Source organism: Molossus molossus, unplaced genomic scaffold (genome assembly GCF_014108415.1).
Source record: "Molossus molossus isolate mMolMol1 unplaced genomic scaffold, mMolMol1.p scaffold_m16_p_10, whole genome shotgun sequence".
NCBI classification, from domain to species: domain Eukaryota; kingdom Metazoa; phylum Chordata; class Mammalia; order Chiroptera; family Molossidae; genus Molossus; species Molossus molossus.
This window is the reverse complement of record NW_023425345.1, coordinates 21,662,398-21,676,213: the sequence shown is the minus strand read 5'-3', so window position 1 is coordinate 21,676,213 and position 13,816 is coordinate 21,662,398. Positions and strand designations below refer to the sequence as shown.

Genomic DNA, 13,816 nt, shown 5'->3' with positions numbered 1-13,816 from the left:
AACAAAAACATTCTCATAGACACAGAGAACATTTTGTTGGTTGCCAGATGGGAGGGGTCTTGGGGGAATGGGTGAAAAGGTGAAGGGACTAAGAACAAATTGGTTGCTAGACTGACAAACCTCAAAGAGAAGGGGGTTGGGTGGTGGGAAGAAATAAGCCAAAGAACTTATATGCATAACCAATGGACACAGAAAACAGTGTGAGAAAAGGTGGGAGGGGGGCAGGAGTGGGGAGGAGGGGGTCAATGGGGGAAAAATGAGGAACATCTGTAATACATTCAACAATAAAGATTAAAAAATAGGGAAAAAAAGCTGTGGTACATATACACAATGAAATACTATGCAGCTGAAAAAAAGGAAGAAAAGCTTACCTTTTGAAACTGCATGAATGGACCTGGAGATTATTATGCTAAGAGAAATAAGCCAGTCAGAGAAAGACAATATCACATGATCTCACTTCTCTGTGGAAAGTAAACTGACAAACAAAATAGGTCCAGAGACATGGATGCATGGAACAGACTGACAGATCTCAGAGGGAAGGGTTGTGGAGGGGACTGGAATAGATTAGTCAAAGAACATACATGCATATATGCATAGCCCATGAAGGCATGGTGAAGGCCTGGGGTGGGATGAGGGTTAGGTGGAGGGGGTTAAGGGGGGTGTGAAATGGGGGACATCTGTAATACTGCCAAAAATAAAAATAAAACATTTTAGAGAGAGAGAAATAACTGGGAGAAGAGGATAGGCAAGCCAAAGAATGCAATTCTCCTGCCTAAATAACACTACTGATTTATTATTAGTCATACTAGTTTCCAAAATTCAGTTATTTCCATGCCAGTATAATGAATATTCCCATAGATGCATTCTAACTGTATAATTATATAATCAAAATTGTCTTTACATTTACTATCCTTTTAATGTAAAAAAATTGTTAAAAAGTAAAATACATAATACATATCATTAACAAAAATATCTATAAATAATAGAAAATTTTCTGAAGTTCACAAACTATATATACATTTATTTTTCAAAAACTCCTTATACAAAAAAAAAAAAAATCCTTTTTCCAGAAATGGTAAAACTTGAGTTGATTCTGTCCCTGTGTGACCCATATTTCAAATACTGAGGACAAACAGAAGCAACATTCACTCTAGCTAACCAACAATAAACTTCTAAAATCTCTGATTTCATTCCAACATCAAATAAGCACTAGGACAAATTCATTAATTGATGATCCCAGTCATTTTGCAATTTTCCTGCTAGAAAAATTTGCCTGGATCTCTCCAAGTGGTAATAATTTCCAAACCCAATCCGACTTTTAATATCTCAGTAATTGTCCTAACTATACAATATTAAATAAATTACCCAGTTAAAGAAGACTCGGCTCCCACTGAGAGGCAATAGATGAAAGAAAAGTAAGATCTGTTTACTAAATCAGAATCAAACTCTGAAAAGCAGCATAAAGCAGAGAAGCCTGAGACTGAGATGTGATTGAGAACCTGAAGATCCTCTTGTTCAAAAGAGAGTTTGCGAGATTTACTTTGCACCAGCCTCATAAGGACTACTTTCCTGTCACTATCCCCTCGGATCTAGGTGTATATCAACTCATTAATCCCAGTGCCAGCACTGTGCTAGAGTCAAGTAGGTGGATCTGGGACAGTTGAGAAATATATTTTTTCATTTAGATATAAACCCAGGAATATAATTTACAAATCTAAATCAGTATCCAAATGACAGCATAGGAAATAAAGTGAAGATCTGCAGGATAAAATTCTTGCACTTCTACTCTCTGTCAATCCAGAAAAGACTCATTCAGAAATAAATGCCTAGCACCTTTCACAAGAGGCTGTGAAAATTATGTAATGTGATCAGAGTAGAAAGAGCAGAGGGACTACAGAGAAATGAGCACATTAAATGGAGAGTTTGTTTTGGTGTCTTAATGACTACCAAAGGGATGGGCACTTGTGGGTAAGATAAAGAGCTCATATGCATTGAAAAATGTGAACTATTATGTAAATAAAATAGAAAACCTCCTCACCACTATGAAATCAGTGTGAGGTGGAAGAAACAAAGCAAAGAAATAAAAAAATGATTATATACATTTGTAGATATAAACAATAGGGAAGGTTAATACACTTTACTACCCAGTTATCTCCTCTGTTATTAAGGGCAAAGTACTGAGTTTATGTTTACATGGAAGCAGTAAAAATTAAACTTGAAAAATTGTACAAATATAAGAAAAGGCTAAAGTGACCAAAATTAAAATATAGAATGAACCAATCACCACAAAAGAACTCCTTTATGCTACCTCTTTGTATTCACTCTCACCTTCGACCCCACTTCACCCCTCTCCCTATCACCTGGCAACTGCTAATCTGTTCTCCATCTCTATTGTTTTGTTATTTTAATGTTATATAAATGGAATCATATAACCTTTGGATATAACCTTTTACAATTGACTCTTTTCACTAAGCATAATATTCTTGAAGCCCATTTGTATTGTTGTTTGTATCAGTAAGTCATTTCTCTTTTATTGCTGAAAAGTATTCCATTGTATGGATGTATCAGAGTTTGTTCAACCATTGATCCATTGAAGACATTTGGACTGTATCCAATATTTTGTTATTACAAATAAAACTGCAAAGAATATGTGTGTACAAGTTTTGTGTGAACATAAATTTTTATTTCTCTGGGATAAATGCCCAAGAATGTAATGATTACATCATATGGTAAGGCAAGTTTAGTTTGAAGAAACTGCCAAACTGCTTTCCAGAGTGGCTATAGTCCCACCAGCAATGTATGAGAACCAGTTTCTCTGTGTTTCATCAGCGTTTGATATGATCACTACTGTTCATCTAAGCTGCTCTAATAGGTGTATAGTAGTCAACCTGTGCCTTTTAATTGGCTCATTTGGCCCATTTACATCTAATATAATTATAATATGGTTGGATTTAGCATTACCATTTTGCTCTCTACTTTCTATTTGTACTATCTTTCTTTGGTTTATCTTTTTTTCTGCCTTCTTTTAAGTAAATTGAATATATGTAATATTCTTTTTTAGTTCCTCTACTGGATTTTTAGCTATATATCTTTACATCAATTTTTAGTAGTTTCTCTAAGCATTAGAACATGCACCATTATCTTATCACAGTCTCCTCAGAGGTAATATTGTACTACAGCAGGCAAAATATAAGAACTTTGCAACAATATGGTTCTATTTACTTTCATCCTTGGTGCTGTTGCTGTCATATGTATTACATCTCGCATGGATTTTGATGACTATACTACATCTTCATGATTTTTGCCTCAAATAGTCATATATGTTTTTAGAAATTAAGAAAATACGATCTTTTATAGTTTCTTGTATGTTTGCCAGTTACAGTTCTAATAATTAGTTCCTGTAGAACTATTTAAATCTACTGTTATTTCCAGCCTGAAGAATTTCCTTTAGCATTTTTTGTAGTGAAAGTCTGTTAATAATAAATATTTTCAGTTTTCATTTATCATGACATTCTGACTGCTTTGTCACTATTGCTACTAAGCAGAGAAGTTTTCTGGCTTTTGTTGTATGTATTCCTTCTGAATCTCCTCTGTCTAGGCCTTCTCTTCCTTGTTTTCTTGCCCTCTGGATGCAGGTCCTCTATCAATTTGCAGTAAAGAGAGATTAGTTAATATAATTACTTAGAAGGCTTTATAATTAAACAGACAAGAAATGGCAATGTCCTGAAGAAATAAGAGAAAGTATACCCTGGTTGGTTTGGCTCAGCGGTTAGAGCATCGGTCTGTGGACCAATGAGTTGCAGGTTTGATTCTGTCAAGGGCACATACCTTGGTTGCAGTTCGTCCCCAGCCCTGGTCGGGTCATGCGGAAGGCAACCAGTCCATGTGGCTCTATCACATGGATGTTTCTCTCTATCTCTCTCTCCCTCCCTTCCTCCCCCCCACTCTATGTGATAATAAAGAGAAAAGTATCTTCCGGTGAGGAATTTTTTAAAAACGAAAGAAAGAAGAGAAAGTAATTGAGAGGAAGGTCTGAAATTAAACGGATGTGATAACCATCTAGATGTGAGAAAAGAGTGAGAAGACTCTATGAGCTTGAGCAACTCATGATAAAGAAGCCTAGGAAATTAGAGATGAAGAAGGAGGAGGAGGAGGAGGAGGAGGAGGAGGAGGAGGAGGAGAAACTGTTATATAGAATTACATTTTTAATTGTTCCATGAAAGTTTGGGTAGGATAGGGAAAGCCATATTCATTCTCTTACTAGCCAAACTTTCACTCTCATCTTTGAAAATCACACCCAAGTCTGATTTTTAGAAATTGTTTAAACACAGATGACATCACATTTCAGGAAAGAGCATACATGAACATTCAGGATTTTTTTTTTTTCATGAGTTCATCTTGCTAGGAATGAGGTATGGACCAAGTTTAGACTCCCTTGTCTAAGCAAGAGTGACTTGGACCATCTGTGAGCCTGGGCAAAGTAATGCCTTGAATAACTTACAGGGGAGATGAGAAAACAGGTAAGTTCTGGATTTCCTCTTAGGGAAACTGACTGAGAACCAATCCTCTAGGAGCAACTGGACCAAACTTTATAAATTATCAACAAAGCAAACAGTACTTTATTCAGAATATTTAATTTGAGCAATTTCCATATCATACAATTATAAGTCAGCACTACTCTGTTGGAATACAGGCAGTTAGAATATCTGAGGCTTCATCTCTTTTATAATACAACACCATGAAAAGCCACTGCAGCTGTTCCAGGAACACTTAGTTCAATGTCATCATACCCAGGGTCCTCTTTTTGCCCCTGGTCTTCTTTCCCAGGATGAGCTGCCCCTGTAGGGAAGTGCAGAGGGGAGCCTGCAACAGTAAAGAGAAGTTTAATTAGAACTGTGAAAGAACAGAACAGTGCCCCGTGGTAGAAGCAAATCTAGTAAATGGTAATAAAATAATACATCTCTGCAAACCCATTAATGCTCAAGTAGGCTCAGACTACTTAATATTAGTTACAGCAAAGGTGTACTAGGGCTATCCTATCAGAATCCAGTCTTCATGGGTCTCTGGGCTACAGCTTATCTGGGAAACATTGGCTCATGGGAGATCTGTGACCAACACAAAAGTGCTATCTGAAGACTTTCCTGGCTACACAATCAGCAGGGAGATAGTTCAAGAATGGTAAAATCATATGATAGGATGTAAATATTTCTCATTTCACAATTGTCATGTCTGAGTTCACAAGGAGAAGGAGACAAGAGACCACATCTCAGTTCTTCACTGAAAATCTAACTCTGCTCTTGGTGGCCTTGACTTGTGTTCTCAGATGCCAACAAAAACAATCACAAGATTCTTGCACAGTTTCCCCTTCTCCATGGGATCACTTGAGCCCTCAGATGGACAAACACTCTTCTCTGGAGAATGAGTGTCTTCATTTGGCCACTGAAATGTCTGGAGCACATTAGACCTTAGCTGCCTACAAATTATGAGTCTATAATCTACCATAGTGGCTTTCATTTTTAAGGCCACCATATATCATAGACCTCGTACATATTAGTGCTAACATATGATAATAGTGCATCTCAAATTATCAAAATGTCTCACAAATTCCAATAGTGTAATATTTTTAAATCTCTAACTGCTTTTCTTGTATGAGACAATACAAAAATTTTACCAGAACAGTTTTTCATTTTTGGATTTGATGAATACGCTCAATTAATCTACAAGTGTTAATGCAGGCGCATCGAGGACAAAATACAAAGACTACAGCTTGCTTCCTCCCTCCCAAGGAATCTGAAAACATTAAAGAAAGGAATATAGTCTAATGCTATCAAACATATGAGGCCATCCAAATTTTGAATCTACAAGAAGAATGGGCATTGAGAAGATCAAATCGTCCTTTCCAGGCCAGAGACAAAATATGACAGGGATCAACGAATCCCACTTACCTGTCTGAGAAGCTCCCACTCCATTCTCTTCTGGGGGCACTTCCCCCTCGCTCATCTGAGAGGCAGAAGGAGCCTTGGGCCCTGGTACCTCTTCAACATCATCGTAAACTTCACTAAAGGCATCAGTCCTCTGAGCTGGGGGTTCCAAGGGCAGACAAGGGGGTCAGGTGAAACCACAGTAAATGGGTTGATTTAGGTAATATCTAAAGTCCTTTCTGACCCAGAGATTCTGATGGCTGCTAAACAGAGGCACCATTCATCCCATGAGTAAACGGTTTTTTTTCCAAGGCTATATATTTCATTTTTATGTGCCAATAAACCAGACAATTACCCAAATATCTCAATATGTATTGATTAAAATTACATTTTTTTAATTACCCAATGTTTTAATTTATTTTTGTTACAGATATTTCTCCTTTCCTCTATTGACACCGCCCTCCCCATCCCCGCCCCACCCCCCCCCCCAGCATTGTTGTCTATGTCCATTGTTTACACATACATGCATATAAGTTCTTTGGTTTATCTCTTCCCTGCTCCCTGCCCCCTTCCTCTGAAGTTTGTCAGTTGAACTGTACTCCTTTCTATGTCTCTGGGTCTATTTTGTTCCTCAGCTCTTTTTGTTCATTATATTCCACAAATGAGATCATGTGGTATTTATCTTTCTCTGATAGGCTTATTTTGCTTAGCATAATACTCTCCAGGTCCCTCCATTTTCAAAGCAACGCTTACATGAAAAAGTATTACTAGAATGTTTTATCAGATTATACTTTCCAGATGTTATATTTTTAAAGAGTTTGTGCCTGTTTTGACTGAATGGTGGTGGTTCTGGACACTGAGAGCCTGGCCCCAACATAAGGCACTTCAGAGCCACCAGAGAAGAGAAAGACTGGACCCCAGCGAGATGAGAGACCCCTCTAATCTTGGTCAGAGAAAAACTGTTTCCCTTAGCTCTCCTCTCTGAAGGAAGTACCTCTGCCCCCACTATCCAGGCAGACAGACCCACATTTACTATCTAGACAGATTTATAATTACTGTTCACCTCATCATCTCTGGCATAATATAGCAGTTTTGTCACTGAGTCATCTGACAGGAACCCTAATGTGGAGACAAACATCACAAAAACAAATAAAACAACCTTTACCACATCCGTAGGCTCCACAGTAAGGCTGAGAAGAAATGCCAGGGCTAGCATAGCTCTGGTGACGTCAAGGGAAGCTCAGAGTTCACGGGAGCTCTGGAGAGGCCCATCCTGCCTCTGTGAGCCTGGGGTATATGTGGGGTCTGCAGATGCTGAGAACACCTAGTTTATAGCCAGCAGATGGCTGAGAAGTAGAGGTCCTAGGAAGGTAAGGCAGGGACACTCACCTGGTCTGCTCAGTAGAGCCTCTTTCTTTGGTGTTACATAATAACCAATCTCCTCATATGTGGCCTCGTCAAGAGCATCTTCGAAACTGGATAAAGCTGAGCAAATTCACCAGCAGGTCAGAGATTGCCTCCTGAGTCACCCCTGAACTAACAGGCTGGCCCTTCATTGTCCCCAATGCTCACACATGGAAAAACCCTCATGGCTTCCAGGACCAGTACAGTCTTAATCCCATGCACCATGTCTGCACCTTCTACCTTTGTCTGACCCTGTATCCAAAGATCAGCTCCTACTCTTCTTGTCTCACATGAAAAGCCATGATTTATGAATGCTCACACTCTACTCTTAAGAACGTTTGTACATTTAGCCCTTAGCAGCTAACATGGGGCAGATGGATTTGCAAACTAATGGGGTAAGAATGGATCCTTGTCCAGTTTTTCCCTTGTCACCCCTGGCCCCATTTCCTGCCTCCATACACTTTCTTGTTACCCAGGACCCACGACAGCCCACCTCTGCACTCCACTCTCCATCTGTGCAGAAGAATCACCAGGATGATGATGACCAGGAAGAGAAGGGCCCCCAAGATGAGGCAAAGGATCTCAGGCAAGGAGAAAATGCTTGGGCCAGATCTGGTCCCTAAAAAGAAAAAAGCCAAGAGAATATGGAGACAGGCATATATACAGGGAAACTCACTTATGCCAGCATTTCCAGGGAGCTCAGAACAGTGAAGTCTCGGTTTCCAACATAATGAGGTTGACTAGGACCTTGGTGGGCACTCCCCCAGGCAGTGTCCTAAAATAAATTCAACTTCACTCCACTGTGGTCCAAGGGAGTGCTGGGGATCAGCAGGGCAGCTCCAGGACTACAGCAACCTCTGAGGTCCAGGGCACAGTTTTGGCCCCTTCTCTTGGGCTTCACCAGACCAGAGATGAATCAAACAACCTTGGTGTAAGTGTCTGCTGCTGAGGGGCAACACTCATGAGCAGGTGAAAAAAATCTTCAATTTTATTCATAATAGCCAGACTCCTATGGTCTGAGGGCATGAGAAACTTCTGGCACAGTGAAACAAGGAAGGAGAAGTCTCTCCAAGGAAAATACCCTGTACCTCTCCACCACTCCTACACTCCTCAGGATTTCCTTTCTTGAGTTGGCTAATTCTCTCAGAGATTCTATAAAATGTGTCCCAAGAATTTAAACATTCTCCTCCACACATGGATGGTGGCACTGTACCTGCTGTAGTGGTGAGCAATGTTCTTTCACCTAGAGCAGTGGTTCTCAACCTTCCTAATGCCGCGACCCTTTACTACAGTTCCTCACGCTGTGGTGACCCCCAACCATAAAATTATTTTTGTTGCTATTTCATAACTGTAATTTTGCTACTGTTATGAATCACCATCAGAAATATGTGTTTTTCGATGGTCTTAGGTGACCCCTGTGAAAGGGTCATTCAAACCCCAAAGGGATCGCGACCCACAGGATGAGAACTGCTGACCTAGAGAGAAAAACAGGAGTTTGGAGCACAGGAATTGGCCAGAACACAGGGTAACCCACTTTTCCCACCTGAACCCTGAAATCACCCCTTAGTTACCACAATATCAATATTGAGTCCTCCCAGCACCCCCTCTCCTGGATCCAGGACTACAGTGCCTGGATGCTTTCTGAATACAAATTACCCATCTTGCCGCAGCTCAACCAGAGCCAGACCCACACTCCTCCACTCACCAGAGCACCTCACGCCAGCATCCTCCTCATGCTTGCAGTTGCTCTGCCCCCAGGGCTCTGAAGCACAGGTCCACAGGGAGGACACCCCGCCCCTGCAATGCACCTCATCCAGCCAGATGATCCCATTTCCTGGGCCAAATGCCGCCTCCTGCAGGGCTTCCAGGGCAGAGCCACAGCCCAGCTGCTGACACACCACCTCAGCCTCTGCCAGGCTCCAGGAGTCATCACACACTGTGCCCCAGAAGCCATTGTGCCAAACCTCCACTCGCCCTGAGCACTCGGTGTCTCCATCCTTGAGTCGGAGCTTGTCTTTGTCTGAAAAGACAGCAGCACCTCCTTTTACCACCCCTGGTGGGAAGAAAGGAGCCCTGGGATCCAACAGGGGAGGAAGGAGAGGCTGATGTACCTGTGCAGGGGGCAGCAGTAGGACAGTCGTTCGGTCTCCCTGCAGAAACAGACAACAGGGAAGTACTGGATCAGGGACAGCTGGGCATGTTCTTGCCCTCAACAGATTATTTAAGGTCCTTGGTTCAGTCCAATGACAAGTGAAAACACAGGCTTCATCATAAATGGGCCGAGTTACTGAGACAGTCACTGGATCCTACTCTCTATCACCAGCTGAAACTGCTTTACCTGTTTACTTGTTTATCACTCTCCACATTTCACAACACAAACACACACACACACACAAATAAAACATAAATACCTATATGAAAGCTCACCCAGAGGAAGGACCTTGCATATCTTATTCAGCTCTGTGTCTCTACTATTAAGATAGTGTCTGGCACATTATATGCATTCATTCAATGAGTATTCATTAAGAATCTTCTATATATACTATGTATAGGCATTTGATCAACATTTATTGAATGAATCAACCAGAGAATAAAATCCAGTGAAATATAATTCACTTATATTCTTACTAATCAGTAAAATAAAAAAGAAATAGATAGTGGATATTAAAAAGTAAGTCCAGAAGCGCGGAAGTAATTTATATTCAATACTTCACTTAAGCTTTTTATTTGTTTTAATCCTCACCTGAGGACACTTTTTTTTCTATTTATCATCAGATAGAGTGGGAGGGGGAGAGAGAAACATTGATGTAAGAGGGACAATTGGTTGCCTCCTGCACGACCCTGACCAGGGCTAGGGACAAACCACAAATGAGGTATGTGCCCTTGACCAGAATCAAACCCATGACTCATTGGTCTGCAGACCAACACTCTAATTGCTGAGCCAAACCAGCCAGGGCCCAATGATGCTTTTTAAAGGGAAGTTATACAACAGATTGTAAACTTACCTATTTTTCAGTGCGAGATATGGACAAGCAAAAGAAAATTACCAAAGGGACAGGATACTTTTTAAAGGACTAGAACAAATAAAATTTAGAGAAAGATAGATAAGTAGCTAGTTAATTAGACACAAATGTTGGCATAAGACTCAAATAAACACACTAAGAAAAATTATGGCAAGAACACAAAGGGATTCCAAAATGGCAGTGGAGTGAATGGAAGCTATACAGACCATCTCCCAGGACCAAACTGGAATTACAACTAAAATAAAGGCAAATCATCAGAAAATGTCAACAGAAAAGTAACTTGTGAGGACCATATAACCAGGGATACTGAATCAATCCTGGTATTATTGCAAAGATGTGAGACAGGGACTGGGAACCCACAAACAGCAGCAGTTTTAGCTGTGAGCAGCACCCTCAGGGTTAAAATCGCTGCCAGCTCCACAGTGCAGAGGTGGGACAGAGCACTAGATTGGCTACAGACACTCAGCTGGGGCTCTGGCAAAAGGAGGGCGGACTGGACTGGAACTGTGTGAGGGGGCTCAGAGCTTTGGCTGAGTTGTGGCCACACAAAATGATGGCCATTGTACTCCTTTCCAGGGCTCTGGCAAGAGGTAGAGGCCCCTCCCTCAAAAATTTACCACACCCAGGTGGGCCAAAAAATGCAAATTGAGGCTCATTAACAACCAGCATCTGCCCCATCCTCGGGAAATCCTTTTACACTGAACACATGAGGGAATTTATCATTTAACTGAATACCCAAGGCTCTTCAAGGAACCAAGACTAATAGCTTCCAGGCAAATAGCTATCAAAGATTAGATAAATGAAATGCAGTTAAGCAAGTTATCAGAGGTAGAGTTTACAGCCATGATCTTGAGGAAGCCAAACAGCATGAGTAAGGACATCAACACCATGAATAAAGACATAGAAACATTAAAAGTCAACCAATTAGAAATTTTAAAACACCGAGTAAAAATGAAGAATGACATAGCAGAAATAAAGAATACATTGGAAGGACTAAACAGCAGAATAGAGGAAGTAGAGGACCAAATTAGTGAATTAGAAGACAGGGTAGAAAAATCAACCCATCAGAAAAAATAAAAAAATAAAAAACAAAAAGACAACTTAAAAGAACTGTGGGACAACTGGAAATGTAATAATATTCAGATCACAGGACTCACCAAAGAAGAAGAATATAACCAAAGGTTGGAGAATATATTTGAAGAAATACTGACAGAAAACGTTCCTAATTTGGTGAAGAAAGAAGGCATTCAAGTTCAAGAAGCACAGAGAGCCCCAAGTAAAAAGAACCCAAATGGGCCCACACCAAGACACATAGCAATTAAAATGACAAAAAATAAAACAAAGAGAGAATCCTAAAGGCCGCAAAAGATAAGCAACAGGTTACCTACAAAGGAACTTCCATAAGGCTCTCAGCTGACTTAACAGAAACACTACAGGTCAGGAGGGAATGGCAAAAAGTAATCAAGGTCATGAAAAACAAGGATCTGAATCCAAGACTACTCTACCCAGCAAGGCTATCATTCAAAATAGAAGGTCAATAAAGATCTTCCCAGACAAAAAAAAAAAAGGCTAAGGAAATGCATTAGCACCAAGCCAGCATTACAAGAAATGTTAAAAGGACTGCTGTAATTAGTAGAAAAATAGGACGTAAAATATAACCACACTAAACAAAAATGGCAATGAATAAGTAGATATCAATATTCATCGTAAATGTAAATTGTTTGAATGCTCTGATAAAAAGACACAGAGTAGCTTACTAGATAAGAAAGCATGACTCACATATATGTGGTTTACAAGAGACCCACCTCACAATAAAAGACTCACATAGGTTGAAAGTAAAGAAATGAAAAAAATCTTCCAAGCAAATAATAAAAAATAAATAAAATGGGGTAGCAATATTCATATCTGATGAAATAGATTTTAAAATGAAGGCCATAACTAGAGGCAAAGAAGGTCACTACATAATATTGAAAGGATCTATCCAACAGGAAGATATAACAATGATAAACATATATGCACCCAATAGAGGAGCACCAAAATTTATTTAAAATCTTCTGGAGGACTTCAAAGGAGAAATCGACAGCAATACAATCAGAGCAGGGGACTTCAACACCCTGCTAACATCATTGGATAGATCCTCCAGACAAAACATTAACAAGGAAACAGAAACTCTAAATGAAGCACTAGACCAAATGAGTTTAATAGATATCTACAGAGAATTACAGCCCAAAACCACAAAATTCACATTCTTCTCAAGGGCACATGGGACTTTCTCAGAGATATACCACATGTTAGAACACAAACTAAATCTCTACAAGTTCAAGAAGATTGAAATCAAATTAGCATCTTCTCAGATCAAATGGCATGAAACTAGAAATCAATTGCAACAAGAACATGCAAAGACATTTCAACACATGCAGGCTAAATAGCATGTTATTAAACAATGAATGGGTCACCAAGGAGATCAAGAAAGAAATTAAAACTTACTGGGAACCAATGAAAATGACACAACAACACAAAATCTATGGGATGCAGTGAAACCAGTTCTCAGAGGGAAGTTCACAACACTACAGGCTTACCTCAAGAAACAAGAAAAATTTCTAATAGACTAACCTCACAACTTAAAGAACTAGAAAGCAAACAAAAAGAAAACCCCAGAGCAAGTAGAAGGAAGAAAATAGTAAAGAACAGAGCAGAAATAAATGACATACAGACCAAAAAAATAATTCAAAGGATCAATGAAACAAAGAACTGTTTTTTTGAAAAGATAAATAAGACTGATGGACCCTTAGCTAGACTGATCAAGAAACAAAGAGAGAGAACTCAAATACACAAAATCAGAAATGAAAGAGAAGAAGTAACAACTGACACCACAGAAATACAAAGAATCATTAACAAATACTATGAATAATTATATGGCAACAAATTTGACAAACTCAGCTAAATGGACAATTTTCTAAAAACACATAGTCTCCCAAAACTGGACAAGGAAGAGATAGAAAACTTAAACCAAACAATAACAGCTATGTAAATTGAAGATGTAATCAAGATTCTTGACTGAGAAAACAGTGGTAGAGTGAATGGAAGCTACACAGATAATCTCCCAGGACCAAATGGGAATTACAACTAAAATAAAGAAAAATCATTGGGAAAAAGCAACAGAAAAGCAGCTTGCAAGAACCTTATAAACAGGGACACTGAACCGATTCTGGTAAAATTGCAGAGGCGTGAGAAGGGGGCTGAAAGCCCACTGACAGCAGCGGTCTTATCTGTGAGCAGCACCCTCAGGGTTAAATTCCCAGCAGCTCCACAGCATAGAGACCTGGGACAGAGCTCTAAAATAGCCACAGCCACTCACCTTGGGCTCCAGCAGAGGGAGGGCAAATTGGACTGGAGCTGTGTGGGGACATTCGGGATTTGGAGGGCTTTTGCTCAGAGCTTTTGCTGAGTTTCGGCCCCACAGAATGG

At 39.9% G+C, this 13,816-nt stretch overlaps 1 protein-coding gene across 1 annotated transcript in view; it reads right to left on the bottom strand.

Moving 5' to 3' along the window:
• Positions 1 to 4,675: 4,675 nt before the first annotated feature.
• The window catches only part of LOC118624328 (antigen WC1.1-like), an 85,053-nt gene continuing 75,912 nt past the window's right edge, over positions 4,676 to 13,816 (bottom strand). The window contains exons 8-14 of the mRNA XM_036252499.1: positions 9,437 to 9,475; positions 9,031 to 9,345; positions 8,520 to 8,568; positions 7,819 to 7,937; positions 7,311 to 7,406; positions 5,946 to 6,080; positions 4,676 to 4,863 (exon numbers count right to left, since the gene is read on the bottom strand). Of these exons, the coding sequence (XP_036108392.1) occupies positions 4,724 to 4,863; positions 5,946 to 6,080; positions 7,311 to 7,406; positions 7,819 to 7,937; positions 8,520 to 8,568; positions 9,031 to 9,345; positions 9,437 to 9,475 (893 nt within the window). The 3' untranslated portion in view covers positions 4,676 to 4,723. The remainder of the gene's footprint in view (positions 4,864 to 5,945; positions 6,081 to 7,310; positions 7,407 to 7,818; positions 7,938 to 8,519; positions 8,569 to 9,030; positions 9,346 to 9,436; positions 9,476 to 13,816) is intronic.